Raw genomic sequence first — 26,705 nt, forward strand, 5'->3', positions numbered from 1 at the left:
AATATATATATAAACAATATATATATATATATATATATATATATATATATATATATATATATAAAATGTCCGTTGGTCATAAGTATTACCCTCACCTAAGTACTCCCTTCATAAACAAACTATCAAAACCTAATGCAGTGACGATCAATATTTATAATAACTTTGATTTAAATCAAGTCAAGTCCAGCCGAGGTGTCACATGTAGGAAAACCCGTATCATTATAAAAAAATAAATAAATAAATAAAAATAAAAAAAAGTTAAAACTTCTACCATAGTCTTTCAGTGTCACTCGCACGTGACCTAATTCCTTAGTTCATTTTTGTACCTGACGCAATGGCGTGTCCTTCCTTTCGGTCAAGGTTGATTGAATTAGGCTAAAATCCTCTAGTATTTCCTTCGGTGAAGTTCGATCTTGGGTGAAGAGGTGTGTAGACTTTCTTTCACTTGGGTCTAATTTCATTAGACTCACAAAGCTTATTGATCGTTAGTTTGTCTACGCGTCACTTTCGAGGCGCTATAGTAGATTCACATCACCCGTGCATCTGATGTCTAGGCCAGTCCCTTACGACGCTCCTGACTGGCTGTTGATAAGCCAGTCTCAGGACTGGAAGCTCCCAGTCTCTCTCGAGACATCACATAAGCAGGATGTATGTTCTACCTCTCCTGAGGGATATTTTCGAAAGACGTATCCCTCAGGAGAGGTGGAACATACATCCTGCCTATGTGAACTCTCTCGAGAGACAGAGAGTTTCCAGCCCTGTGATTGGCTTATCAACAGCCAATCAGGAGTGTCGTAAGGGACGGACCTAGACATCAGATGCACGGTTGATATGAATCTACTATATATAGTAGCACGTCGGTGTAGGTTTGTATTACAGATTTTAAATTATTCACATATTCTTCAGCTTATATGATCCTGTGCAGTTTCCTGAAGAGCAAATTAAAAATGTACAAATGTAGGGCTTTTCGTAATTATTATTTTCAATAACTTATTGGATGATTTTGCAATTACATTTTGATAGATGATTTTGCAATTACTTTTTGATAGGTGATTAAAATTTCATTCTTATTTTTTATTTATTTATTTTTTTTAGATTTTTTATTGATCACAACATAAAATGACTTGGAAAGGTCAGGGAAGGGTCCATTATTGTGTATAAGTATAATATATATATACATATATATATATATATATATATATAAGATATATATATATATAATGTGTGTGTGCTTGTGCGTTGGCGTGCATGCTTGAAGTTGATCTATACTTCCGTGTTTACTAGACGGACTTCAAAATATTGCAGAAAAATCCAAACCTATTTCAGTTTCACTAAACCACATCTGGTGTGACTGCGCATTCGTTAAAAGACAATTGGATTGTTGGTGTATCTAACGGAAAATGGCGAAATATTATTGGGACTGTAAACAGGTGTTGCGAGAGAGAGAGAGAGAGAAACTATGCACAGACATTAATGGAGAACATAGGACTGAAGGTGGCAGTGATAGAAAGTCAGAGAATCTAGGCCTATAAACCGGTATCACGAGAGAGAGAGAGAGGGAGAGAGAGAGAGAGAGAGAGAGAGAGAGAGAGAGAGAACCTGGTACTTTTAATTAAACAACTGTTACGAGAGAGACAAAAAAATTGCTAACTAGCAAATAAATCAGAATGCAACATGTATTGTAACTTCATTTTTTCTCCTCTCCTCCCCTCTGCACTTATTCTCTCTCCCCCCACCCTCCCCCCTCCCCCTCCCCCTCCCCCCTCCCCTTTTCCCCTGACTCAGTGTTACTGTTACATTATCAGAGAAGACGAGAGAGAAATCACAAAAGTATCTCGCGGATACAAACAGGAGCGGATTGGTGTAGCTAAGACTCATGCGTCACACTCGTCAGGTTCCAAAGGTTATCTACAAGAAACAATGACGGAAATCTCGGCTCTAAATGACGCAATATATAATATATATATATATATATATATATATATATATATATATATGTATATATGTATATGTGTGTGCGTTTGTGTGTGTCACAATAGTATCTCCCAGCTAGAAACCATGGCGGGTAGGTCTCTAGCTAATAGACTCATGCCTCACATGTCATGTTGTACAAGGTTTCTAAAAAAGACTATGATAGAAATTCCGAGATGTATATATATACATATATATATATATATATATATATATATATATATATATATATATATATATATATATACATATATATATATATATATATATAAATAACATAGGGCCCATTACAAAAATATTGGGAAAAATTACCCGCGTCGTAGCGTCAGGATCTGCCCAGACAAGGAAATTCCCACTTTTAACACAGATATTGACGTTCATAATAAGCTGACAGAAATTAGCGGGGTAAAAATGTCAGTACCTGGGTAAAACCCATAAACTACCCTCTCGTTATATTTAGCAAATAAAAGAAATGAAAATAAACTGGTTCCTATAAACTCCTATAAAATAGACCGAGGATTAAATGCTGTTATAAGATTCCGAAGTGAACGCGGCTGAGAGTTTGTTTACTTTAGGCCGATTAGAAGAGAATAAAATGGGATATTTCTTCGCAGCATGCTTAACCCCTATTGTGAAACTGAATTGAAAATACATTGCTTTAGACCCAATTATCTCTTCTTGCTGATCATTTCATTATTAAAATCCGTTAATTCACGATTCATCCAACTGTCGAACTTTTCACTTCTTACTTTCAAAAGTTCGCTTACTGAGATCAGCATCAATGCACCTTCAACGAAACAAGTGAAAAAAAAAAAAAATTTGTAGTGATAACCTTCTGAGTCCAAAGTTCTTCAAAGCCCAAGTAATCATACTATTGGAGACTGGAGAGCCTGTCTTGATGAAGACATTCGGCTCACTCATACTAGAACCTCATCATTAATTCGAGGGTACTCATGCCGTAGATTTAGGCCTATATTACGATGCTTCAAGATAATGGGATCACCGTTTTGTTCTCTCTCTCTCTCTCTCTCTCTCTCTCTCTCTCTCTCTCTCTCTCTCTCTCGTTTCTTATTCTGCTTCGGCTCCTTCCCGTAGCAATTTTCTCACATCCTCTTCGGCAGGAGAGCACATCACACAGTATTGCTATGACCAGCTATCAATTTAAGAGTTGCAATAGAGTATATAGTCAACCAGTAGATCAAAGTGAAGGAGATTGTGCTACAAAGTATACTTAGGTTAACATCAAGCCCCACTGAGTAATCAGAGAAAGAATAAAAGACAGAAAAAACAAGGAAAGAAAGATTATGTTACCGGTCTTCTCTTGAAAGGGACTTACGATGCTGGACAAACTATGTCCTTCCTCATACCAACGGGAGCATTTTTCCTACTTAACAACTTCCTTTACGCAGGTAAGGAGCCACGTTTACGTAGTATCCTGTCACTTTAGTAACAGGTGCTACTAGGAAGAAGACGCAATGTCTCGGAAGCGAATGTGAGAAGGAATGAGGAAGGTAAGCAAGCAAGCAAGAAACTGACGCTTTTTCTTTGAAATGTCGAGTTGCTGCAAGCTTTTTCAGCCAGACTATAACCGGCTGTGAATAAACTACCATAAATGGCATTTAGGAAGGATGTGTGGCGAATGACATTCTCTTCTTGCACATAGTTGTATCTGAAAGTCTAGGGAATTTAAGAGGAATCCCACCCCGCCGGCCCAAGCAGCCGAGATGCGTAATATCGAGTGGCCCCTCTCTCCGTCTGGCAGCCGCCTTCCGATGCGCAATTGTGTGGTTTCCGAGGATACACGATCGCGAGTTGGATGACTGTTCCAAAGTTGTCTTCTTCTTGTTCTTCTTCTTCTTCTTCTTCTTCTTCTTCTTCTACTTTCATTTTTGTTAGTCGCATAGAAATGAACAGAGTATTCGATAGATAAGGATGTGTTTTTAGCGCTTAACAAGCATGTTCGTGGCTAGGCATATAATTCCATTCTTCTTATTCTTCTTCTTCTTCTTTAATTTTTTAGTCGCATGGAAATGAACCGAGTATTCGATGGATAAGGTTGTGTTTTCAACGCTTGTTGTTGTTGTTTTTTTTATTGACCTGGCCTTATGCTACCACGGGCTCTTGCTCATAGAGCAACGCTTGATGAGCATGTTCGTTTGTAAAAGTATACAAACGAAGCGTATAAATACGCATTTGTCGCTCATATAAAAAAAAAAAACATGCAGTTACGATTCTCCTTGAGGATAAATAGCACATGATGACCTGTAACGAACAGACGATAGAAATAGACTGTGGTTGACCAGACGGTATTGATTAGACTCTGATTAGCGTATTATATTTCGTTTCGTCGGATTTCGCCGTAACTTCCTCGTATCACGACGTCAGTCGGCTAACCAACAAATCTACTGTGACGAGGTCGAGAATTCTTTGCTTATCATAGCGACTGATTGACAGCCTTTTACGTAATCTGGAGTGGCTGAAGGATAATATAACCCAGCGTACCTGTTCTCTGAAAGAAGCATAATCATTGTGAGGATTGAGGAACAATCACGGCTATAATTAAGCGGACCAAGACAGTGATCTGTTCCCGATAATGGGGAATGAGCTTGCGAAATTTACCCACTGTTCCCCAGTGACGTCACAACAACGATGACGGAAGAAACTGGTTTTGAGTAACATCGGTGACGTCTTCGCTTGCTTGGGGGAGTAACTGGGAACGAAGGAATGCTTGCTTGCGTGAAGGAGCTTAATCAGAATGTCTCTCTCTCTCTCTCTCTCTCTCTCTCTCTCTCTCTCTCTCTCTCTCTTTCTGTGTGTGTGTGTGTGTGTGTAGTGAGCAACTAGATACGAAAGCTTGTATACCCATGTGGTTTTCATCAAGCTAGTCTTGGGGTGAGGTTGCTGGCCCTCATATCATCCCAGAACCCCCCCCCCCCCTTCTCTCTCTCTCTCTCTCTCTCTCTCTCTCTCTCTCTCTCTCTCTCTTCATATATATATATATATGAAATAGTTAGCAATGACAAAATATCAATTACCGAATTTGGAAACCATCTTTGTTTACAGTTAGTCAGAACCAGTTATGAAATTTGTGCTCATAATAAACTTCAGACCTTCATTAACGTTTATTATACACACATCTTTGAAGCATTCGTTTACCGTATCATTGTGTGTGGCTGAGAATATATAGCCTAAATTTTTTTTAATGTTGTTAATTATGATTTTTCATAATAGCAGCAACATGAACTATATTTATTTTGTTTAACCATAGTCTTCATAAACATCGTAACTACAAAGACAACATAAACTACATTTAAATAATATATATTATTGTCTTCATAAACATCGTAACTACAAAGACAACATGAACTGCATTTTTTAAGAGTATATAATAGTCTTCATAAACATCGTCAGTACAAAGAGTATTTAAGAATCTATTGTCACGTTTTAGATATTTTTTCCTCGTAGAAGCAGAGACTAAAACTGACAGAAGGAAAAATAATGGCTAACTAGAAAACGCTGACTGTTTGGAAGTCCCATCTGAGGTACCAACAGAGGTCTGTCTGTCTGTCGGTCTGTCTGGTGCCATCTTCCTCAGTCGTGGGAAAAAACGTTACTCCTCCTCCACCCTCCCACCTACTACCTCCCCCTACATCCTCTCCCTCTCCCTCCCTCCATCCCTACCTTCCACTCTTGTGATTTCACTAGTCTCACAACACAAAAGTTCATATTTTTATTGCCGTTTTGCTTAGCTCCTGTATAGTTAAGCATCGTTTGGTTAATATTTTTATCTAAATATTTCCAGTTCAACTTTTTTTTAGTATTTTAGTTATGTTTATTTTATTTAAAGTCAGGACATGTTTCATATACGATGAAGTGAAAGAATAACGTTTCAGATTAGGTACTACGATTTTTTTTTTCTTTTAGGATTTCATTATAACGCCAGTCATGAATAATAATAATAAAAAAAAAGCTACGCTGTATATTCTATATGGCGAATATTTACGCTCTGATTCACTAATTGATAGTGTAGTATCATTATTAATTCCGGAAATCCTGTGGCCTCGTTGTTTCACGAAGCCCAGAGAGGAGTCATGAATACTCTCTCTCTCTCTCTCTCTCTCTCTCTCTCTCTCTCTCAGTAGTATACATGAATAAGGTCCATGTGCGCATTTCTCTCTCTCTCTCTCTCTCAGTAGTATATTATATGAATAAGGTCTGTGTGCGCATCTCTTCTCTCTCTCTCTCTCGCTCTCTCTCTCTCTCTCTCTCCTCTCTCTCTCTCTCAGTAGTACTATATCGTGTGCGCATTTACTCTAATATTGGGTCATGCTTAGTTTTAAGTGATCACCTAGGAATGCTGAGTCACCCAGCATATAGACCCTGACTATATATTCGGCAAAAACAGAGTAGAACCAAGCATAAAAGATGAATAATTTTGGAGTCTCTCTTAATGCAGATACAACAGAGATGAAAAAGCTTTAGTAGAGTATATATATATATATATATATATATATATATATATATATATATATATATATATATATTATAAATAATATAATTATATATTATATATGCGTAGCAACTTCTCTTGTGAGGATCACCAAGGGAATTCCGAACGAGAAGGACATATAGGAGAGCCAGGAGTAGGAAGAAAAATAACATATAGCACGATAGTAGTGGGAAAGAATGGTTGGCGGGTTGCGTCCTTGAAGCTGTGTTACCTCTGGGAAACTTGCTTTGTCCTATGTCGTGTTAGCAACTTAGTGCTTACGCTCCACCACGCGCAGTGCATAGTTTGTATCGATGTGTCCAGTGCATGTTTGCGTAATGTATTATGGTTAAATCAAGTAAACAATTCGCTGAAGTTTCTTCTGAGCAATGGAGTGTTCTGTACAACGTGTAATACTGTATTAAACCACCAGCTACGACCACCGACAGGGCTTCAGTTGCTTCCCAGATGCGGTAGAGTGACGGCGCGTCTCACGCATCCGGAAAGCGCTGCCAGATGCACGACCCATGGCTAACTTTATAACCTTGAATAAAATAAAAACTACTGCGGCTAGAGGGCTGTAGTTTGGTATGTTTGATGATTGGAGGGTGGATGATCAATATACCAATTTGCAGCCCTCTAGCCTCGGTAGTTTTTAAGATATGAGGGAGGACAGAAACAAGTGCGGACGAACAGACAAAACCGGCACAATAGTTTTCTTTTACATAAAACTAAAAATGAATGAAAGAGCAGCCCCACTTGCTTTTCTAAATTACTGGCATTGCTCTCCTGATGGTGGTGCTGTTCTAAAGACATCCGCCATCGGTGGCACTCTTCCATATTTAAGGTTATTTTTTCCCCTTCTTCTTTTCTCTTTTAAAAATAATTTACAGGTTGTTGAAACGGAAAAATAATTCACGTTAGAATTATATTATTGTGCTGTAATTGACTTTTACAACGCATAATCCTTTTTTCAGGAAGGATATAAAATGAGAATTGATTGTGCACGATAACAGCCGAACTTGTAAAAAATACAATAAGAAATATAGAAACTATAGCAAACAAGCCATAGATAGATAGCAACCTGAGACGTCTCAGTCAGCTAGTCGAGTCCAGAGGTCTTCCTCAATCGGAGTCGCCTGGAGCCTCTAATAGGAATCCTATAATCCAGGATTCTTCAGAGGTCTCGAGTCCTTCCTCAGCAAGCCCCCGGGCGGGGAGGGGATGGGGGGACCGAATTTAGAATTTCAATGCCGAAGGAGGAGTACATCTTAGCACTCAAACGCATCAAGTAGAGCTGGGTTCGTGACGTGAGTTAATAGAACGCGACCTACCTCACACACGGCTTCGTGCTGGCCGCGTCGTTAGTTAAACTATATTTGCTTCTTCGATGGCGTCTCCCAGATGATGAGAGATTGGTATAGGGTAATAGCTACCTATATTCTGTTTATATATATATTATAGCCACTTATATGTTATATATCCTCATGGCCATTTATATTGTATTTTACATTTTAATAGCTACTTATATTTTTTTTAATATTTTAAGGTCCACTTATTTTTCATATTTTCATAGCCACTTATGTTTCAATAACTTCTTATATTTTTTTCATATTTTTATAACCACTTATATTTTTTTGTATAGCCACTTATATATATTTTATTTTATTTTATAGCCACTTATATTTTTTATGGTATTTTGATCGCCACTTATATTTTAATATATAGCTATTTACTACACCATTTTGTATTTCCTTTTATAGTTATTCGTATATTTTATATTTTAATAGCCACATCTGTTTTATATTTTGATAGCCTCCTATATTTTACGTTGTAGTAGCCACTCTTGTATCTTATATTTTAACCACTTATGTTTATTTCATATCGAAATACCCACCGATATTTTATGAGTACCAACATATTTTTTTAAATTTATTTTTATAGCCACTTACGACACCATTCTATGTATTAATTACCACTCAATACATCACCCTTTTCATGTACTAGAAATAAACATCACTAAACTGCAATAAACGTCTCCAGTTTCATTTACTTTATTGCAATTCTTTCATGTTTTTTATTTTTTATTTTTTTATTATTTTTATTTGTATTTCATGTTCTTCTATCCAAAATTTATCAATCATGGCTACGAATGGAAATCTGGTCATCCAAGACAATTTATCTGGGAAATATAAACGCTGCGTTTCACGGATGTCTCTGCTCTTTTTATTTTGAATTTTGTTTAATATATTCTAAAAGTTAAAAGATCACATTTAGTATTCGACGTCAGTGACCCTGGTAGTTGTGACGCCAGATTACTTACAATCAATCAATCAATCCATCTCTGCTCTATTAATGTGTACGGAAATGTATGTGTCTCACTCGTTCCATTTATACAATGTTTGTCGATGTATGTAACAGCTAATGTGGACATTTTTCTGTCCGTCGGTTCATCCACGATTCTGCATTTATAGTATGAATTTGGCGGTGAAATTAGAGTTATTTATTCTGTAAAGCCATCCACTGCTAGGGGAAGGGACTCGAGGATGTAATTATACGTACATACATTCATACATTTATACATTCGTACATCTTACATACATACATACAAACATATATATATATATATATATATATATATATATATATATATATATATATATATATATATATATATATATATATATATATTGTCACGGTCAGTGGTACCACAACCAGCAAGTTCCTAATAACCGGGGAAACCTGACCGCGTGCTTATCGACTGAACCATACATAACCCTGCTTTCAGAGCTGTCTCAAGAACAAGCAGTCACTTTCCAAGCACGCATTTTAAAGCAGAAACTCCGGCTGTCTGAATTGTGAAACTGACTTATCTCGTTGACAGCCCAAATCCTGCTCTGCTCTGTATTTTGGCCGGATAATAGAAACGATTACTACTCAGTGTTTACGTCATCACTTGGCCCTGGTCCTCAAGATATCACAACACCGTCAGGAAATGGTGTTTCTGTCGTGTGCTTGATTCCCAGGTCCTACCTGGCTCGTGAGAACAGAGTGCCGTGGTAGTCAGCTTTGATGATAATGTAAGGTATGGTACTTGGAGTAATGTTCATAACAGGAACTTTAATTTCAAGAAAAAATGGAGTAAAATTGACAGGCAGTTGTTGTGGTGAGAAGTTGTGAATGTCGACCTTATCTGCTTGACGTCATTGCCTTCAGTCCCGGGGAAAAGTCCTTATCATAAAGCACGATAAAGTTAACCGCTTCAAGTTCGTTTATCTTCTGTATCATTCTTCAGACATACCTCAGCATGTGAGTCACTTCAGTAAGTTTAGATTTATCCAGAAGCCAAGAAAAAGGAAAAGTATATCTTCGTCTAACCAGACCACTGAGCTGACTAAAAGCTCTCCCAAGGCTGGCCCAAAGAATTAGATATTTTTATGTGGCTAGGAACCAATTGGTTACCTGGCAACGGGGCCTACAGCTTATTGCGGAATGCGAACCACATCATATTGAGAAATTGGTTACCCTGGAAAAACCAGCAGTGTGACCCAAGGTTATCTTCGGATTCCCTGAAGGATTGCCTCTGATTTTAAAGGTGATTGATACTGGGTAAAGGATCACAACCCAGCTCCCACTCTGAAATTCTTTTCAAGTACTTGATCCATTCAGCAATCAATCCTATGAACATTTTTTTTGCTCCAAGAATATGAAGTTAGCCCAGGAAAAGCCTCAGTTACCAGGAAGTGAGGGGTTGGCTAGCAGAATTGATCCAATTTATTCAAGAATATTAGGAAATGGAAACTGAGTTGCCTGTATTTTTTTTCACCGTTAAATCTGATTAAACTTTGAACTTATTACTGGGAGAACCCAGATTCCAGGGACCCAAGTTTGACCAGGGGTGGGAACCCCTCTCCAGAGCTTCCAGAACTTAGTTAAAGGCCTTTCCATTCTAATGTGGGGTCAGTGACCTGCTATCATTCAAAAATAATAATAATAAGTCTAACGAATGGCTGCTTATACAACAAGAGCACTAACATCAGGAAAAATGTCAAGATAAAAGTCATGGCAGCCATGAATGTTAGGTCAAATGTCAGGAAAAGTTTCATGTCAGATGTTCTAATGATAGATAAGATATTGAGACATATGTATAAAACATGTCATGACAAACAGAAATGCCAGGCTAAATAGTCTGGACAAGTGTCATGGCAAACACACAGATGATTAGTACAAACACGCAATTCTTAGGACAAAATATAAAATGCTAGGACAGGTAAAAGGACCAATCAGACAGCAAAAAAGAAAGGTCATCTCGAGATGTTTAAGTCAAGTATACCGTTTGCTTTCTTGTCAAATAAGAAAGCGAATTAGACGCAAAAATGGCAAACTTTTATTTCCAGAATGCTTAATTCGTTTCTGGAGCCTTCTGAATAATGTGAAGCACGAACCACTACCCCCAGCGATATGCACGTTAACAGAATACATAAATTAGTAAAGTGAATAAAGATAATGAATTCTACTATTGGTAGCTGGCAGCATTCATCCATTTATGATTCTATAAGCCTATTGTGTGTATGTATAGTCGTATCACTCAACAGCTCTGATCTGAAGCATACAGGCATCCTGGTTGATCAATACACTGATAATGGGAAAAGCTGGGTGAAGAAATATCCGCTGACGGCATTGGCTAGATTCCTCTGGGCAGATTCCTCTGGACTTGTGACTCAAAACCATTCCCCCTTCTCGTCCAGGTCACGAGGAGATGTCGCCAGCAAACAAGCTTTGCTTGACAATGCTGTTTAGTCACCGAAGCTGCTTATCTTTAGCAGAGATTAAAGGGAAAACCTTTCCATAAGCTGAATTGTTCTCACGGAACTTCAAACTGTCACCCAGTGGACACTGGCGATAAGACCCGTTTGCGTGGAGATAGAATTGTTGAAAAACAAATTCCTAACTGGTCTGCCACTTTGCCCGTCTGGCTTTGGGTAGCATCTGGTCATTTTGTATTTAGATTTAGCTGCCCTTATGCCAGCACGGGCTCTTGGTCTTAAAAATGCGAATTTCCCCTATTTTTTTAGGGTTTATTTAAACTTGAGCTAGTGTTGTAGCAGTGTGGGTTTGCTGCTTCTAGAGGACCGGTTAATTTTTGTTTTAGATGAAATTGGTCTTATGCCAGCACGGGCTCTTGGTCTTAAAAACACGAAGTTCCTTTTTTTTAGGATTTATTTAAACATGAGCTAGTGTTGTAGCAGTGTGGGTTTGCTGCTTCCAGAGGACCGGTTAATTTTTGTTTTAGATGAAATTGGTCTTATGCCAGCACGGGCTCTTGGTCTTAAAAACACGAAGTTCCTTTTTTTTAGGGTTTTATTTAAGCTTGAGCTAGTCTTGTAGTAGTGTGAGTTGCCTGCTCTTAGAGGACAGTTAATTTTTTAGATTAAATTGGTCTTATGCCAGCACGGGCTCTTGCTCTTAAGCATGCCAAGTGTTTTGTGTGTGTGTGTGTGTGGTATTAAGCTTAAAAACCGATAAAGCTAATCTTATTCCAACAGGGGGACACATCCCCTTAAGAGGACCCTGTCATTTGCTGTATTTTAACTTGGCTTTAACCCAGCACTAAATCATTGTTGTTCTTAGATTAAGCTGATCTTATGCAAGCACAGGCTCTTGTTCAGTGAAGTTCCGGGTAGTGTTCGTGTTTAAATTCAGCCAGTAATGAAGAAGTCATTGGCTGTACAGTCATGTTTCAGGAATTAAAGAGATCGCAATTATTGCCCTTAACTTACATTGAAAGCTAAGAAAAATAAATAAATAAATAAAAATATATAAATAAACAACTTCTATATAAAATCCCTTAATCGGAAGCTAAATGAAAGGGAATGTTTCTCTTTCATTTTACTCTTACATCCAGTACTTTTTCATTTGACGACAAAAAGGAAAAAGTTAAAAACTGCGTTCTTCGGCGCAATCGAGTTTTCTGTATGAAACTCTCACCACGGCCAGGTGGTGGCCTGTGCTGTTGGCGCCCAAAGCGGTGCCAGACGCAAGATTATGGCTAACTTTAACCTTGAATAAAATAAAATCTACTCAGGCTAGAAGGCTGATATTTGGTATGTTTGATACTTGGAGGGTGGATGAACAATATACCAATTTGCAGCCCTGTAGCCTTAATACTCAATAGTTTTCTTTTATAGAAAGCTATAAAAATAAAGTATTTTCACGTCAGTATCTACCATCATCTAATTATTTTTTTATGATGGTTGCTGTTTTACCCCTTTTGCACGTGTCTTTATTTTTATCATAATTTTAACGTTAATGCCAGATGTTAAATTCTTGTTAACTCCTTTTCATTATGAATTATTCGATTTTTACTATTTTACTGATTTATTTGTACGAGTAATTTTTTATTATTATTTTATTATTATTATTATTATTATTATTATTATTATTATTATTATTATTATTATTGTTGTTGTTGTGTTCTTCGATCTTCCATCTTTTACGTGTGTGTTCATTGATATAATAATAATAATAATAATAATAATAATAATAATAATAATAATAATAATAATAGTACAAATTATAATAATAAATGGGTAAGATGCAACCCGGAACACCACACTATAAATTATAACAATAATAATAATAATATTAATAATAACAACAATACAGTGTACTATTATATTTATTCATTTGTAACGTTATTGTCACATTGTAATTATTTCCTTCCCTTGTGATAAACTGAACTGAATTAAATTCAGGCCAAAGGCCAGGAACTGGGACTTTTGGGGTCATTCAGCGCTGAAACGGATGTCTACAGTAGAAGGTTAGAGAAGTGTAACAGGAGGAAAACCTCGCGCTGTTTCCTCATTAGAATTTTCAACTGTATGTTTTTTTAGTTAATAATTTTTCCAAAACCATCAATTGGTTTTCGAAGTGTTGAACTCGTTACTTAGGAGACTTTGCAATAATATATAAATTATTGTGCTATTTTTTGGATTTTATTAGTTATATAGAATATTATATCGATAAAATAATATTTGATTAAGTTTAATTATTACCATCCTACAACGACGAAGTGAGTTGACTTTGTTACTTCTGAACGGCTGTGTTTATGTCCAGTTATGTATTTTATACTTGGTAATTTTACATTCAGATGGAAATATTGAACGTGTACTGTTATATATTTGAATGATCAAATCGTAATTATTATAATCCTGAAATAATAAAATTATCATTACTCCACGTAACTTTAAGATGTTGCCCAGTATCCCATATTCATGCGCAAGACTTGAATGTTTGTGTATACATAAGTACATTAAACATTCAAAATAATGTGTTGTTGCCCAGAGTTGCATCACCGCGGCAAATATTATACATCAAATTAGTACAGCTTTACAAATGTTATTGAAAAGACGAAAACTTGGGAAAAATAATTAATTTTTAATTTTTGGGCACAAATGCCAAAAACAAAGAACAGAAAAAAACAACTACTAGACAATTTAATTTTTGACCTGATACGCTTCAGTTTTTAAAGGAGAAATGACACAAGAGACGAGACCCCACTCAGCGCCTCGTATTTTGGTATTAGACAGATTTGATTTACCAGGATTCACTGGTTTCCTTCTCTTATTGCTGAGTGACTCTCGACAGCTGTACTCCTCAGGGAAATTATATATATAGAAGGATACTTAAGAGCGAGGTAAACAGATGAAGGGTGGCTCTCGAGAGTAACGCAGCCTCTCCCTCCGATGGCTAAGCGGGCACTGGCTTCACTTGCGCGCCATCACCGCCATGCTTGCTGCCATCCCCGAACTCTCCATCATCTCTTGTACAGCTAATCTCGCTGAGAAAGATGCCACTGCCAGTGCTCACTGGCGCTATACCTCTCTCTCTCTCTCTCTCTCTCTCTCTCTCTCTCTCTCTCTCTCTCTCTCTCTCTCTTTTGGACAGTGCTTTGTGTTTTCAGGGGGAGATATAATAGTATAGCCGTTTCAAGAGCGACCATCAACCGGAATATGTGAAAATCCGATCGTGTGATGCGAGATGAACACGATCAGGTTTGGCGCAAAGTGTCGCAGATCGACTGGTATAGTCTATATAACGAGACGGGCTCTTTAATGACCTTATTAAATTGCAGTTCACTGGAGTCCAACTTTCGCAATGTTGGCCGAAGCGTAAGCGACAGGCAGGCAGGCAGGCAAGCAGGAAGGGCCTGCTGCTGCTGCTGCTGCTACTGCTACTGCTGCTGCTGCTGCTCTGTCCCGTCCACCCGGTTGCTATAAAACAGAGTCCAGAGAAGAAGAGGAGTAGGAGGAGGAGGGAAAGAGATTGGTAGCCAAACAGTGGAAACGATGGCTGGGTGTTCTATCTCCTGTAGTTTTTCATCGTCATAGCTCCTTCCCCGTCGTGTGTGTACGTTTGTGTCTTTTTTCGTCAAGTGGTTGGCTGGCGGTGGCTTTTCTCTCGACACGAACAGTCTCTCTCCCTTCCAGTGTCGATTGAGCGTATTTGGAGCCACCATCCGCTCCTGTGGGATGTGTTTTCCAACATGTGTGTTCCTGGACAGTGTCGGGTAAATACTCCTTTTGTTATGTATGTAGATAGAGAGATAGCTAGATGTGATTTGGCGTAGCAGTAATGGCACATCTTCCTTTCCTCTCTCTCTCTCTCTCTCTCTCAGGCCATATACACCTCTCCAGTAAAGAAAGGCCGTATCCTGTTTCATTTCGTCAATTCATTATGCTTCTATCCAAACCTCGACGGAGGACGAAGGCAGAATCTGTCCCTTGATTTATATTTATTATGCCATGCTTGTATAGGTCTAGGTGTGATGGGATACGCATGTATTAAAAAGAGAGAGAGAGAGAGAGAGAGAGAGAGAGAGAGAGAGAGAGGGAAGGAGGTAGATTGTCTGTCCTGTTGTTGTTTTTGCTCAGGACGAATGAAAAAAACCCACTTGTTATATATAGCCATTAACGTTGTCCTTTGATTCTGAAGTGTCATATTTAAGAAATAGCCAGAAATTCGCTTTCATGGCCATTATTCCAAAATTCGAGAGCAGTTTGTGATAAATGGCAGGGCTAGCGAGGACTCTCTCTCTCTCTCTCTCTCTCTCTCTCTCTCTCTCTCTCTCTCTCTGTGGGGGTTATTGGGGCTGGGGACTGGGCAAGGGAGGGATGGATCTCTCTTCTCTCTCTCTCTCTCTCTCTCTCTCTCTATGGGGGAAGGGGTGGACCGGTCTTGGGGTTGAGTTAGGGGTCGGGGGGTGGGGGGAGGGGACCAGCGCGGTGCCGGAGTGCGCAGCGCCAGCGGGAGAAGAGCAGACGGGCTATTTAGCGGCGCGAAGGGCACCTCGGAGAACAGAAGAGCTTCAACCGCCTCAGTGACCGGACGCACTCTCGCTCCTGGCCTGATTATACTCGCTAGCGTCTGTAGTAGTCCCTACCAGTCCTACTCATCGGTAGTGTGTCTCTACGCAGTGTTTTTTTACCTGGAAAGTGACACCGTCCTGGAATAGCATTTCCCCCTCCACCGTTCCATTCGTTTTGACCTGGATTCATGCTGTCCGTTTCTTTCGAAAGCAGCTGTGAAGTGAAAAAGTGATTGAAAAGAAAAAAAAAAGAGAGCATTTGTTTCTGAAGAGAGTTTCAGTGGAAAGATCAAGAAAAATAAGGCGCCAAAGGCTTCACCCCATTTGTTTGGTTCAGAGAGAACCTCCTCGAGCGCCCTTCAGGAACTCCCGCCGACGCGCCCGTAGCACCACTGCTACCACCACCACCACCGCCGCCTACTCGCCCTCTCCCTCCAGACCCCGAGACGGCTCCTGCAGAAGGTGTCGTGGCGAAGCGCCCCGCTCGAAACCCGACGACATCGAAGGCCGCAGCAGATTCCGCCCCCGTCTAAGCAGACCAGCCAGCCTTCCCTGCTGCCTCTGCCTCTGCTGCCCCTCCGCCACCATCGGGTCCTTAGAACAAGCAGGTGCTGAGGAGACCTTCGGCAGTGGGTGGAAGGATTCTGCTGGCTCCTCCAGCGGCACAATCATGATCGCTACTGACATCCGCAGGGAGTCTTTGAAGGCGACCAAGTCAGTCCTGGGCTCCATCGCCGATTCCTTAGCACACGGAAAAAGGTATACTTACGAGGACGACACATTTCAGTTGCTGCTGCTTTCTTCTGTTAGGCCTAGGGTGTGTGTGTGTGTATGTGTGTTTGCATGGAATTGCTTGCTTTCCCGTGTCAGATGCATATAGGCCTTGTTGGCACTGTTTGTTTAATGGAAGGGACTAGAGAGAGAGAGAGAGAGAGAGAGAGAAATGCGTAAGAGCAAGGCAGATCAATTTGATGAGAGTGAGGAAGAGAGAAAAAGAGAGAGAGAGAGAGAAAGGGGGTTGGGGTGTCATGTTGAATGAGCAGGGGAGAGAGAAAGAGAGGAGAGGTAACTGCTTCGCTTGCAACATATAAAGATCCGGTTACACCTATTCAAATCAATTTTAATCCTATGTCATGTATCCGTAGTAACATTTTATTTAATATCCCGTTTGTTGGTTTGCCATGTTCGGTAAGATGACCCTTACGGTGTTTGACGCCTTTTGGCATCATACCCCCTTTTTGGCACGATGCACACTTTCAGGACAATGCCCATTTTTGTGCAGATGGTGTGGGCATGTTTGTCCAAAGGAAATTCGTCATTTTGGTTACTGATAATTCGTGGTCTTAATATTTCTTCTTTATGTCAAAGAGTTTGGAGGACAAAATACCTCTCTCTCTCTCTCTCTCTCTTCTCTCTCTCTCTCTCTCTTTGTCACACTTCATTCACATCACCGAGAATGACCTTTTGACATATTGTCCAGCTCTCTAAAATGCATTTGTTTGAACTGTTAAAGGATAGTATTAATTCCGTATTTGTAAATGTCATGTGATTGATTTTTTGGTATTATCGAAATGAAGTTGGAACAATATTCACTATATATGCTTCACAAATTAAATTCATTGCTATTATCAACTCGTAATCATGACTTAAAATTAGACCGTTTCTTTAGTTTGACGACCACCTGATGTAACCAAACCAGGGCCCATCTCCAACCTATATTAGTTTAGTGAACTCAAAATAGAGCTAATGTAATTGCATGTCCCATGGTCAATTTAGCCTTGAAGCTATAATTTGTGACTGATGAAAGGAAGTACACATCTGCTATAACTATATATATATATATATATATATATATATAATATATATATATATATATATATATATATATAATTTTCGTTGACAAAGAGTTGGTACATACAAATACCGTGTAATATCTCTTGACTTCAGAGTAATTTTGAGATTTTGAAAATGTAGATTTAAATCATCAGCTAAAGAAATGCTGTTATTTTCTTTTAGAATCTTAATTCGTATTGGGCTGCTTTTCTTTTAAAGATGAGAATAACAACAGTAGTAATAGGAATAATAATTTTATGAGTATCCACGATCACGTAGTCTACCGGCTTTTCATAACGGAACCTCTTTTGTTCGGTGTCCAAATGCTTATTGTTATCCGGTCGTATACTTTATTCCATAGTGATATCCATTATCAACAATACCAAGTAATTGGAAGGAAACCCCATTGATTCAATCATTGTTCACGAGAAAACCGGGAATGTACTTCCTTGGGAATTGAAGGAGGTTGGGTGGTTGGGGCGGGGGATGGTGGTTGGGTGGGAGCGGTATCCACAGGGAGATACGGGTTTTGTGATGTGTGTTCAGTGACGTCACATTGACGTCAGGGAGCACAGCTGTCGCGCGGTTATTCCGCACACATGCTAGTTAGACCCCATTAGCCCGTGCTCAGCCGCTCCTTTATAAACCAGCTGATTAATACATTACGATTTGGTTTTGTGTGACTGGGGGAAATTCGCGTTCAGGAACGCTAGCAAGACCTAGAGCGGTTGGCGTGACGTCACCGGTTGCCTTCGGTTTGTATTTGAAGCCATTTTATGTTACGAGTTTGCAACGCGGCTGCATTGCATTCTCATGCGCTTGTTACTGGTGATAAGTAAAAGCTATCAGTTTAGTCATGCGTTTGAGGAGGATGTCGTCAGTCGCTGTCAATCACCATCGTCCGTCACCGTGTCCTGTTGGAAGTGACAGCGTTCCTGTCTTATGAGAAAGTCGTGTCCTCCTAAGAAGTCTGGGAAAACACTTTCCTCCCCTTCTTTCGCGTTTCCCCAAGAGCGCTCATGCGCATGTTACAGTAATCAGGTCGTGAGAGTAAAGTTTTTTTCTTTTCTTTTTTTTTTACTATTATTAGCTTATTTTACCAGTTGGAAAATTATACTAAAATCGTCTCTTATCTTGATTTTTACTGCCTCCCGCCGATAAATTTGATCGTGCTTGTAAACAATCCAAGATACAAAATCATAAATCGCACCACACTTGACTATATGATCATCCCAGAAGTTTTACAATCCCTTTGACAACTTGATTTCATTGCAGGGTGTTGCTATATCCTTGATTGGAGGGGGGGGGGGGAGGGACGGTGGATGACCCTCCGCCAGGGTTGGGTGGGGGGGGGGGTGTGGGTGGATCTCGGGCTGGGGCAGGTTTGAGGATGGTGGGGTTTTCAGGAGAGGTGGGGGTTAGCATGAGGGCTGGTGATGATGGTTCTGTCATTTCTCTCTCACCCGGAACTTGATTTCAGATATTTTGATCTCTCTCTCTCTCTCTCTCTCTCTCTCTCTCTCTCTCTATTACATAGATAGAGATATAGAAAGGGGGTCATTATTTTCCCGCTCATTGTTCTATGTAAGACATCTCGTTCCTTCTCGTCCTCCTTCAGATCCGTGACTTTTTTTTATAGTATTGTTTCTCGGTCAAACTACCGTTTCTTTATCGATCCCGTGTTTTATTATTTCTTTTCTTTTTTGTGCCACGTGAAACCGTAGGCCAAGAGAAAGTGTTGTAATTATGAACGGTTTTCCATAATCTTCTTGTCGCAAAGTGCGATTTGAATTCAGAGCTTTGAAAAAAAAAAAAAAAGCTCTCTTTAACAATGTTATTTAAGCTTTCATAGCTTTCTTTCCGTTTTGACCAGCACCATGATTAACCTTGCTTTTTCTTTTCTTTGTCTTTTGCAGAAGTGACATGAGGTTGCGTCTAGGATGGCTTCGTAGGAGAGGCGACTCTCAGGTCAGCGTACGCCCTCTTCCAGAGGAAGCCCAGGGATGGGCTGAGAGCTTCCACAATCTCATGGCCTCAAAATGTAAGTATTTGAATGATTTACTCTTTCTGTTTGTATTTGTTTGCAATATGAATTATATTTGATTAATTATTGTGCTGATGAGCGTCAGGAGCAAAGCCAAGGGTATATATAAGAACGAAGTGAAAACTTGTTCGAACACTTTTAGGTCTAGCAGTTTTATTACTAGTCACATATGGGTGGATAGTACTATAGCTGGTTCACTTAAGGTAGATTCTTGGGTGAGCCCTATCATCTAAGAATCTACGTTAAGTGAACCAGCTATAGTCACATATAGGTGGATAAGTACTAGTCACACATGGGTGTATAGTGCTAGTCACATATAGGTAGATAGTACTATAGTAGTACTAGTCACATATAGGTGGATGGTATTAGTCACATATAGGTGAAAGGTTGGTCCTGCACTTTTAGTACTAACTATACAGTCTCGCGCTATTTTTAATGTCATGGTTCCATCCTAATTGCCGACAGTAATTAGCGCCGTGCTTCTTAACACCTCATTTCCGTTACCGTGATCACGCCCTCAGGAAATCACTTTTCCCGGGAAATTTCGAGTGTTTGTTTGTCTGCTACGTTTTTTCTTCTTTTTTTTTTTTTTACTCATTTCCTGATGGGATTCCACTGGAACGCTGTAGTTTCTATGACATTGACGTAATATCCATGCACACACACACACAGACACCTGTTGGTAATTTTCTCTTACTAAGAGGAACTGACGTGTCATATTCTCTCTCTCTCTCTCTCTCTCTCTCTCTCTTATCTTGTTATTATTTTGAAAATCGCGTATTGGCACCCGTTAGGTATATAGGTAAATAATAATAATAATAATAATAATAATAATAATAATAATAATAATAATAATAAATAATTCACTCCGAAGCCTATATATATCAGTTAATGAGAGTATAAGCTCTTCGGAGAATAGCATTACGATAGCGATAAAATGATAGCTACTGACGAACCTTATCTTTTAAGTGATAGCAAGGGAAGCTACGCCCCTAGACGTGGCCAACTACCTACACTTTTGACATAGGCACAGCCGACACCGTGCAGAGGAGACCCAAATTAGGTATTCAAGGCTTTGTTGCTACCACACCTCCTTTTTTTTTTTTTTTTTTTTTTTTGTGGGGGTTTTTTTGGGAAGGTGGGGAGGGTGTGAATGTGGGACTCTCTCTCTTCTCATTCATCTCTCTCTCTCCTCTCTCTATCTCTCTTCTTGATGGTAATGCTCTGTGAATGCAATGCCACCATTCGTAGTTGTTGGATAAGGTTATTTGGTTTCATGGTAAATAGTGATCTATATTTTTTTTATTTTATTTTTTTTTTTAGATCTTACATCGAGAAGTAGTAACTGTGAGATAGTTTAATGATGTCGAAAATGGTTTTGTTTACTTGTCTTCTTCTTCTTCTTCTTCTTCTTCTTTCCTTTCGTATTTCAACAATATTTCCTGCACGTACTCAATTAATTCTGGAGGTGGCCCTTGCCCCCTTTACCTGTGTTTCGTCTTCCTTTCCTCTTCTTACGTAATGTCCCGTTCGTTGTTTGCGTCAGCTGAGGGAAACGATAAACAAAGGGGTTTGGGGGTAGGGGGGGTTGGTAAAGAATATATATGACTGACCACGACAGCAGTTGTTTTGTATTTTGACACAGCAGGTATAAGCAGCTACCTCCAGCGGGGGGGGAGGGGGACATTTGGGAAGGCTGTGCGTCATCAAAGGCGTTGTTCACTTGACGGGCGCAGATCCTTATCCCATGGTTTTGTCACGTCCAAGGGTATACCTTGGTCACGTCAAGAATAATATAGTAGTAGTTTCCAGCTTGTAACCGTTTCAACTACGTGACGCCAAACTGGAAATGTCAGGGTTTTTTTTATTTATTTATTTATTTACCGCGGACCCTCTTTCTCTCTTTTTTTTTTAACGTTCTTTTTGTGTCTCAGTCGTGTCCTTGGATCCCCACCTCCCAGCGGGATATCACTTCATAAGCGTTTTTTTTTTTTTTTCCGCGTTTGTTCTTTCTCGTCTTTTTTACGTAATCCGCGTCATATTATAGGACCTACTGCCTTCGCGTCGTCCCTCCGACCTCGAATGGCCACGTGAAAATAGCCAGCCGCCCGCCCACCCCCTACCCCCCTTCTGCCGTCAAGACATGAACTTTTTTTTTTTATATATATATATATGGGTGCCTTTCCCGAACCTTGTCAACAATAGGTGCTGCTGCGTCCGTCTATTTATAGCATCTGTCAGGCGGCCGAAATGTCGTCACGCAAAAAAAAAAAAAAAAAAAAAAACGTCGGCGAAAACGCCTCATACTTGACATTTTTGTTCGAGTGCCAAGCTATGCAGTTGCGCCTTGAGTATGCTTCATAAATCACTTAGACATGGCCCACCCCGAAAACCTTCGTTGAACCAATGATCATCATTATCATCAGCGTGACTCGCTACAGAGGGACGGAGATCAAAGGGTTAAAAATAGAAAAGGTTTTAAATGGTATTCGCAACACAGACTTCAATGGCTCAATTATTGACGCCGAAAGCTTAATTATATATATAAGCCTCCGCCTCTGTCAGGATTCCACAGTTTCGGAGATCAAAATCAGATGGAGGTTCATATTTATGTGTCCCCCTCTCCTCAGCCCTGGCTGTGCTCTTCTTCTTCAGCTGCTGTTGCTCTTTCTCTCTCTCTCCTCTCTCTCTCTCTCTCTCTGTTTTTGTGTTCTACCAGGTGCCAAAAATACATCACAACCCAAGGCTTAATATGCAAGGACATTGCAGAGGGTTTAACTGATTTTGCAATAACTCGAGATGATTTTATACGATTCGTGCAACCTCGATGTTCAAGAAACCTCTCTCTCTATAGAGAGGGTTAAGGGAGACTGTTTCTTACCGTAAATAGAGATTCTGGGATGTTTTATTTATTTGTTATGTAGGAAGTTGACGTGCTTGATTATATATATATATATATATATATATATATATATATATATATATATATATATATATTATATATATATATAATCACGCTGTAGTATAATTATAATTGGCTTTCACATGGTGACGTCATTTGATTACTTTTACCTCTCCTACGTCATGAAGTCCACCCAGTGACCTGACATCCTGTTGACACACTTAACAGTCACACCACACACACACACACACACACATACACACACAAACTGTGACAGTAATGTCAAACCCGTGTCACACTGCCCTGTGGCTTTGCTCTAGATATAAAGAACGCTAAAATATCACCGCCAGATCTTCTTCAGTCTTCGCGATTATCCTCACGTCTCCTTCTTCTCCTCTTTTGCAGATGGTCAGGCCCTTTTCAAAGCCTTCCTCCAGCGTGAGTTCAGCGAGGAGAACGTCGAGTTCTGGCTGGCCGTGGAGGACTTCAAGAAGACCCGAGCGGCCAAAATGCCTTCCAAAGCCTCCAAAATTCACTCGGATTATGTCGCGGTCCAGGCTCCGAAGGAGGTAGGTTTTGAGCTCATGAGGATTTTGTCTTCTTGTTTTTCACTCTTTTTTTTTCTCTTTTTTTTGGCAGCAATTCATGTCTCATCTTCAGAACTCTCTTGTGTATTTCTCTCTCTCTCTCTCTCTCTCTCTCTCTCTCTCTCTCTCTCTCTCTCATATCTTCTGTACTTTCTTGTATTTCACCATAGCCATTAATTCACTTCATCTCTCTCTCTCTCTCTCTCTCTCTCTCTCTCTCTCTCTCTCTCTCTCTCTCTCATATCTTCAGTACTTTCTTGTATTTCACCATAGCCATTAATTCACTTCATCTCTCTCTCTCTCTCTCTCTCTCTCTCTCTCTCTCTCTCTCTCTCTCTCACTAATATTTCTTGTTCTTTTCCTCAACATTTGATCGAATTATCACATTAGCTACTAGCATTAGTATACATACTTGAGAGAGAGAGAGAGAGAGAGAGAGAGAGAGAGAGAGAGAGAGAGAGAGAGAGGAGAGGATTACCGAGAGCAAGGAATCGATAGCATTCTGGTTGCCATGGTAACCCTGCCCTGCCGAGCTAGGTGTGTGTTGGGGGTAAGCAGGAGAGATAAGAGAAAGAAAGAGCAGCGGAGGGCAGAGAGGATGAACAGGAGAGAGAGAGAGAGAGAGAGAGAGAGAGATTAGGAGGAGAGTGATCGAGACTACTGCTACATCCATCCAGCATCAGGAAACGGAAGAGGGACGTTCACAACGATTTATATGATCGAGGGTGGGTGGGTGGTGGGGGGGTTTTGATGGGATGGATGGGTTCCTGGACCGGGGGTCAGGTCGATCGGGCGTTGCAAGAGGGCATTGGGGGCTTTTTCGGGGTTAGTGGGTATATGGAGCTGACGACCCCATCTGTGGACAGGAGGAAGAGAAGAAAAGATATTATTTACTAGATGAAATGGTCATATGTATATATGATATATGTATACATATATCATATATACATATATATATATATATATATATATATATATATATATATATATATATATATATACTCATAATCTCCCAAAAATGAACAGAGCTATCAGAATGAAAAACCAGAAAGCAAAAGCAATGGATGTACGAGGAGTGTCATGGTCCTGCCATCTCTCTCTCTCTCTATCTCTCTCTCTCTCTCTCTCTCTCTCTCTCTCTCTCTCTCTCTGGGGAATGAGGAGATGGGTGGATAGATGTGGGGGTGAGTGATGAGCCCATAACCTTTAAAGAAAGAGAGAGAGAGAGAGGAACCCTCTGGTTCTTCGGCGCGAGCTAAAGGTTAAAGGTCGTTTCGGGGTCCGCCACCATCGATGGGTTAGTTTTTTTTACCTTACAAACACCACAGCGAGTCAGTATAATCTCAATCCAGTGTATTTTGTACATACATACATTATATATATATACATGCAGAGAGAGAGAGAGAGAGCAAATTCGTTATGGAGTAGTTAGTGATAGACCCTATTCCTTGTGTCTTTATTGTTTTCCATATTTCCCGTCTTAGGTTAGTCCCCACTCTCAACTGATGTCTGTAGCTGATCTGTCTCGGCTAGAATGCTTTTTCTTTTCATCACCTTATACGCCAAATATCATTATCATTGTCACATAGTATAGGTGTTTTGCTTTGTCAAAACAGTGTATAGATCAATATTGAATGAGTAAATATAAGTGAAAGAAATCATTGTTACTAAACGTTTCTTCTTCTTCTTCCATAGATCAACCTGGACCCTGGTACCAGAGCGCAGATCGCCAAGTCTCTTGACTGCCCAGACAAGTGCATCTTCGACGCTGCCCAGAAGCGCGTCCAGGCCCTCATGGAATCGGACGCCTACCTGCGGTTCCTGCAGTCCGAGCTCTACAAGGAGCTCCTCCACCCGGAGACCTCCCCCTCCTCCAACCCCGAGACGTTATAGGACTCTTGAAGGAGGAGAACGCCGTTACAAAAATCCTGTCTTTCTTTCTGAGAAGGAGTTTGTTGTCCTTTTTAGCTGCTGAGACCATCGTCCCGAATACAAAAACAACAACAAAAATGTCTTAGAAGAAGAAGAAGAAGATGAAGATGAACATGACGCTGACGAAGGGGCAGTTGCTGTTGTTTCCCGTCGCGTCAGTCTCAGGTCGTGAGTGACGACAGAGATGATCATGACGATGATGACGATGATGATCGAATAACATTACGAACTAACGATGTGTTTGACCCCACCCAGTGTTCGGATGGAAACCAACCACTGGGTGTTGCGCACGCGCGCGAGCGCTGTAGCTAGCTAGCACACATCGAAATCTCCTTCCTTCCCTGCGATGATCTCCTTGCGTAGAGGGAGGTGGTGGAATCCAAAAAATGACGTTAAAAGATGACGACGACCATTCCTAAACATTCCTTTCTTATCGCTAAATGATTATTCAATGCATTGTGGATCAGGTTGTTATTATGGGGGGTCACCCCCCCCTCACCCTATTTATATATACATATATATATTGTTAATATATTTATTTAAATGAAAAAAGTAATGTTTAGATGAGGTGCATTTAGTCGGCTCCCCTCTGCCCTACACCCCCACCCCCTCTTTAAAAAGAAGTGGATTTTGTTGTGGTGTCAACAGACATTTTTGCATTTTGTACTTAACTCAGAATTTTGATTCACACGATGTCTTCTTTCTCCTGCGAGAGTGACGTAGTTGAATAACCCTTTCCTAGACGACGATGCTATTTTGTTCGATCTGATCTGTTCGAAGACGACGTACTACGTAGCCCCGCCACCCTCCGCTGTTTCCGTTGAAATAATAATAATAACATTCGCTGTAATCAGTATCCACGCATATACAGTACATATATATAGATATATTTCTTTGTCGATTTGATTGTTACCTGTCTGTGAAGCCCGAAGCAGGAAGGAGAAGCTGAAAGCTGAAGCTTTTGTCCCTCGACTACCCATAGATCAAAGAAGAAGAAGAAGGGGTTTCACGTCGGAATTTTGTCATTGATAAGAAGAAGAAGAAGAAGAAGAATGTTTGTTGTCATTAGGAGACCGCAGAGCAGCCTTTGGGTGGTTATACGCGCAAGGCGTTAATGACTTCGAGGGTGGTTCCACTCGCCCTTGGTGGCTGAATGGCCACGCGCGGCTTTGAAGACAGTGACGGAAGGGCGCCTCTGTCCTCCGGAAAAATACCCCCCCCCCCCCCCCCCCCACCCCCCCCCCCACACTTCCATCCCCCGAGGTCATCGTCGGTCCTGCCCGACACCGACCTCTCCTGACTGTGATACCCGGGGCCCGGCTGTCTCTCTCTCCTCTTCACTCAGGGGGCAGGGCAGCGGGTCCCTCCAAAGTGTGGGCCTCTTTACACGTAGCTAGTCAGATTAGGGTGTTGTCCCGTGCAGGCCGACGGGGCACACCCGCTCTTGTACCAAAGACTTTAAACAAAAAACAAAAAATAACAAAAAATAATCGTTTTGTTTATTCTTGAAGAATGTGCACCAGTAAGCTTGTACCGAGCTATGACCGTGTAAAATATTTATTATTCTATTTTCTAGTGGT

At 40.2% G+C, this 26,705-nt stretch overlaps 2 protein-coding genes across 6 annotated transcripts in view; both read left to right on the plus strand.

Moving 5' to 3' along the window:
• The window catches only part of LOC135218484 (uncharacterized), a 653,329-nt gene extending 630,305 nt beyond the window's left edge, over window positions 1-23,024 (plus strand). For all 5 annotated transcript variants that reach the window (XM_064254830.1, XM_064254853.1, XM_064254846.1 and 2 more), the window contains 2 exons: window positions 19,577-19,701; window positions 23,012-23,024. In XM_064254830.1, coding sequence (XP_064110900.1) covers window positions 19,577-19,578 — 2 coding nt within the window. In that variant the 3' untranslated portion in view covers window positions 19,579-19,701; window positions 23,012-23,024. The remainder of the gene's footprint in view (window positions 1-19,576; window positions 19,702-23,011) is intronic.
• LOC135212119 (regulator of G-protein signaling 21-like) lies at window positions 22,111-25,086 on the plus strand. The gene is made up of 3 exons (XM_064245521.1): window positions 22,111-22,189; window positions 23,012-23,175; window positions 24,889-25,086. The coding sequence occupies exons 1-3, from the start codon at window positions 22,111-22,113 to the stop codon at window positions 25,084-25,086; spliced, it is 441 nt and encodes a 146-aa protein (XP_064101591.1).
• The last annotated feature ends 1,619 nt before the right edge of the window (window positions 25,087-26,705 follow it).

This window comes from Macrobrachium nipponense, chromosome 19 (assembly GCF_015104395.2).
Source record: "Macrobrachium nipponense isolate FS-2020 chromosome 19, ASM1510439v2, whole genome shotgun sequence".
NCBI lineage: Eukaryota > Metazoa > Arthropoda > Malacostraca > Decapoda > Palaemonidae > Macrobrachium > Macrobrachium nipponense.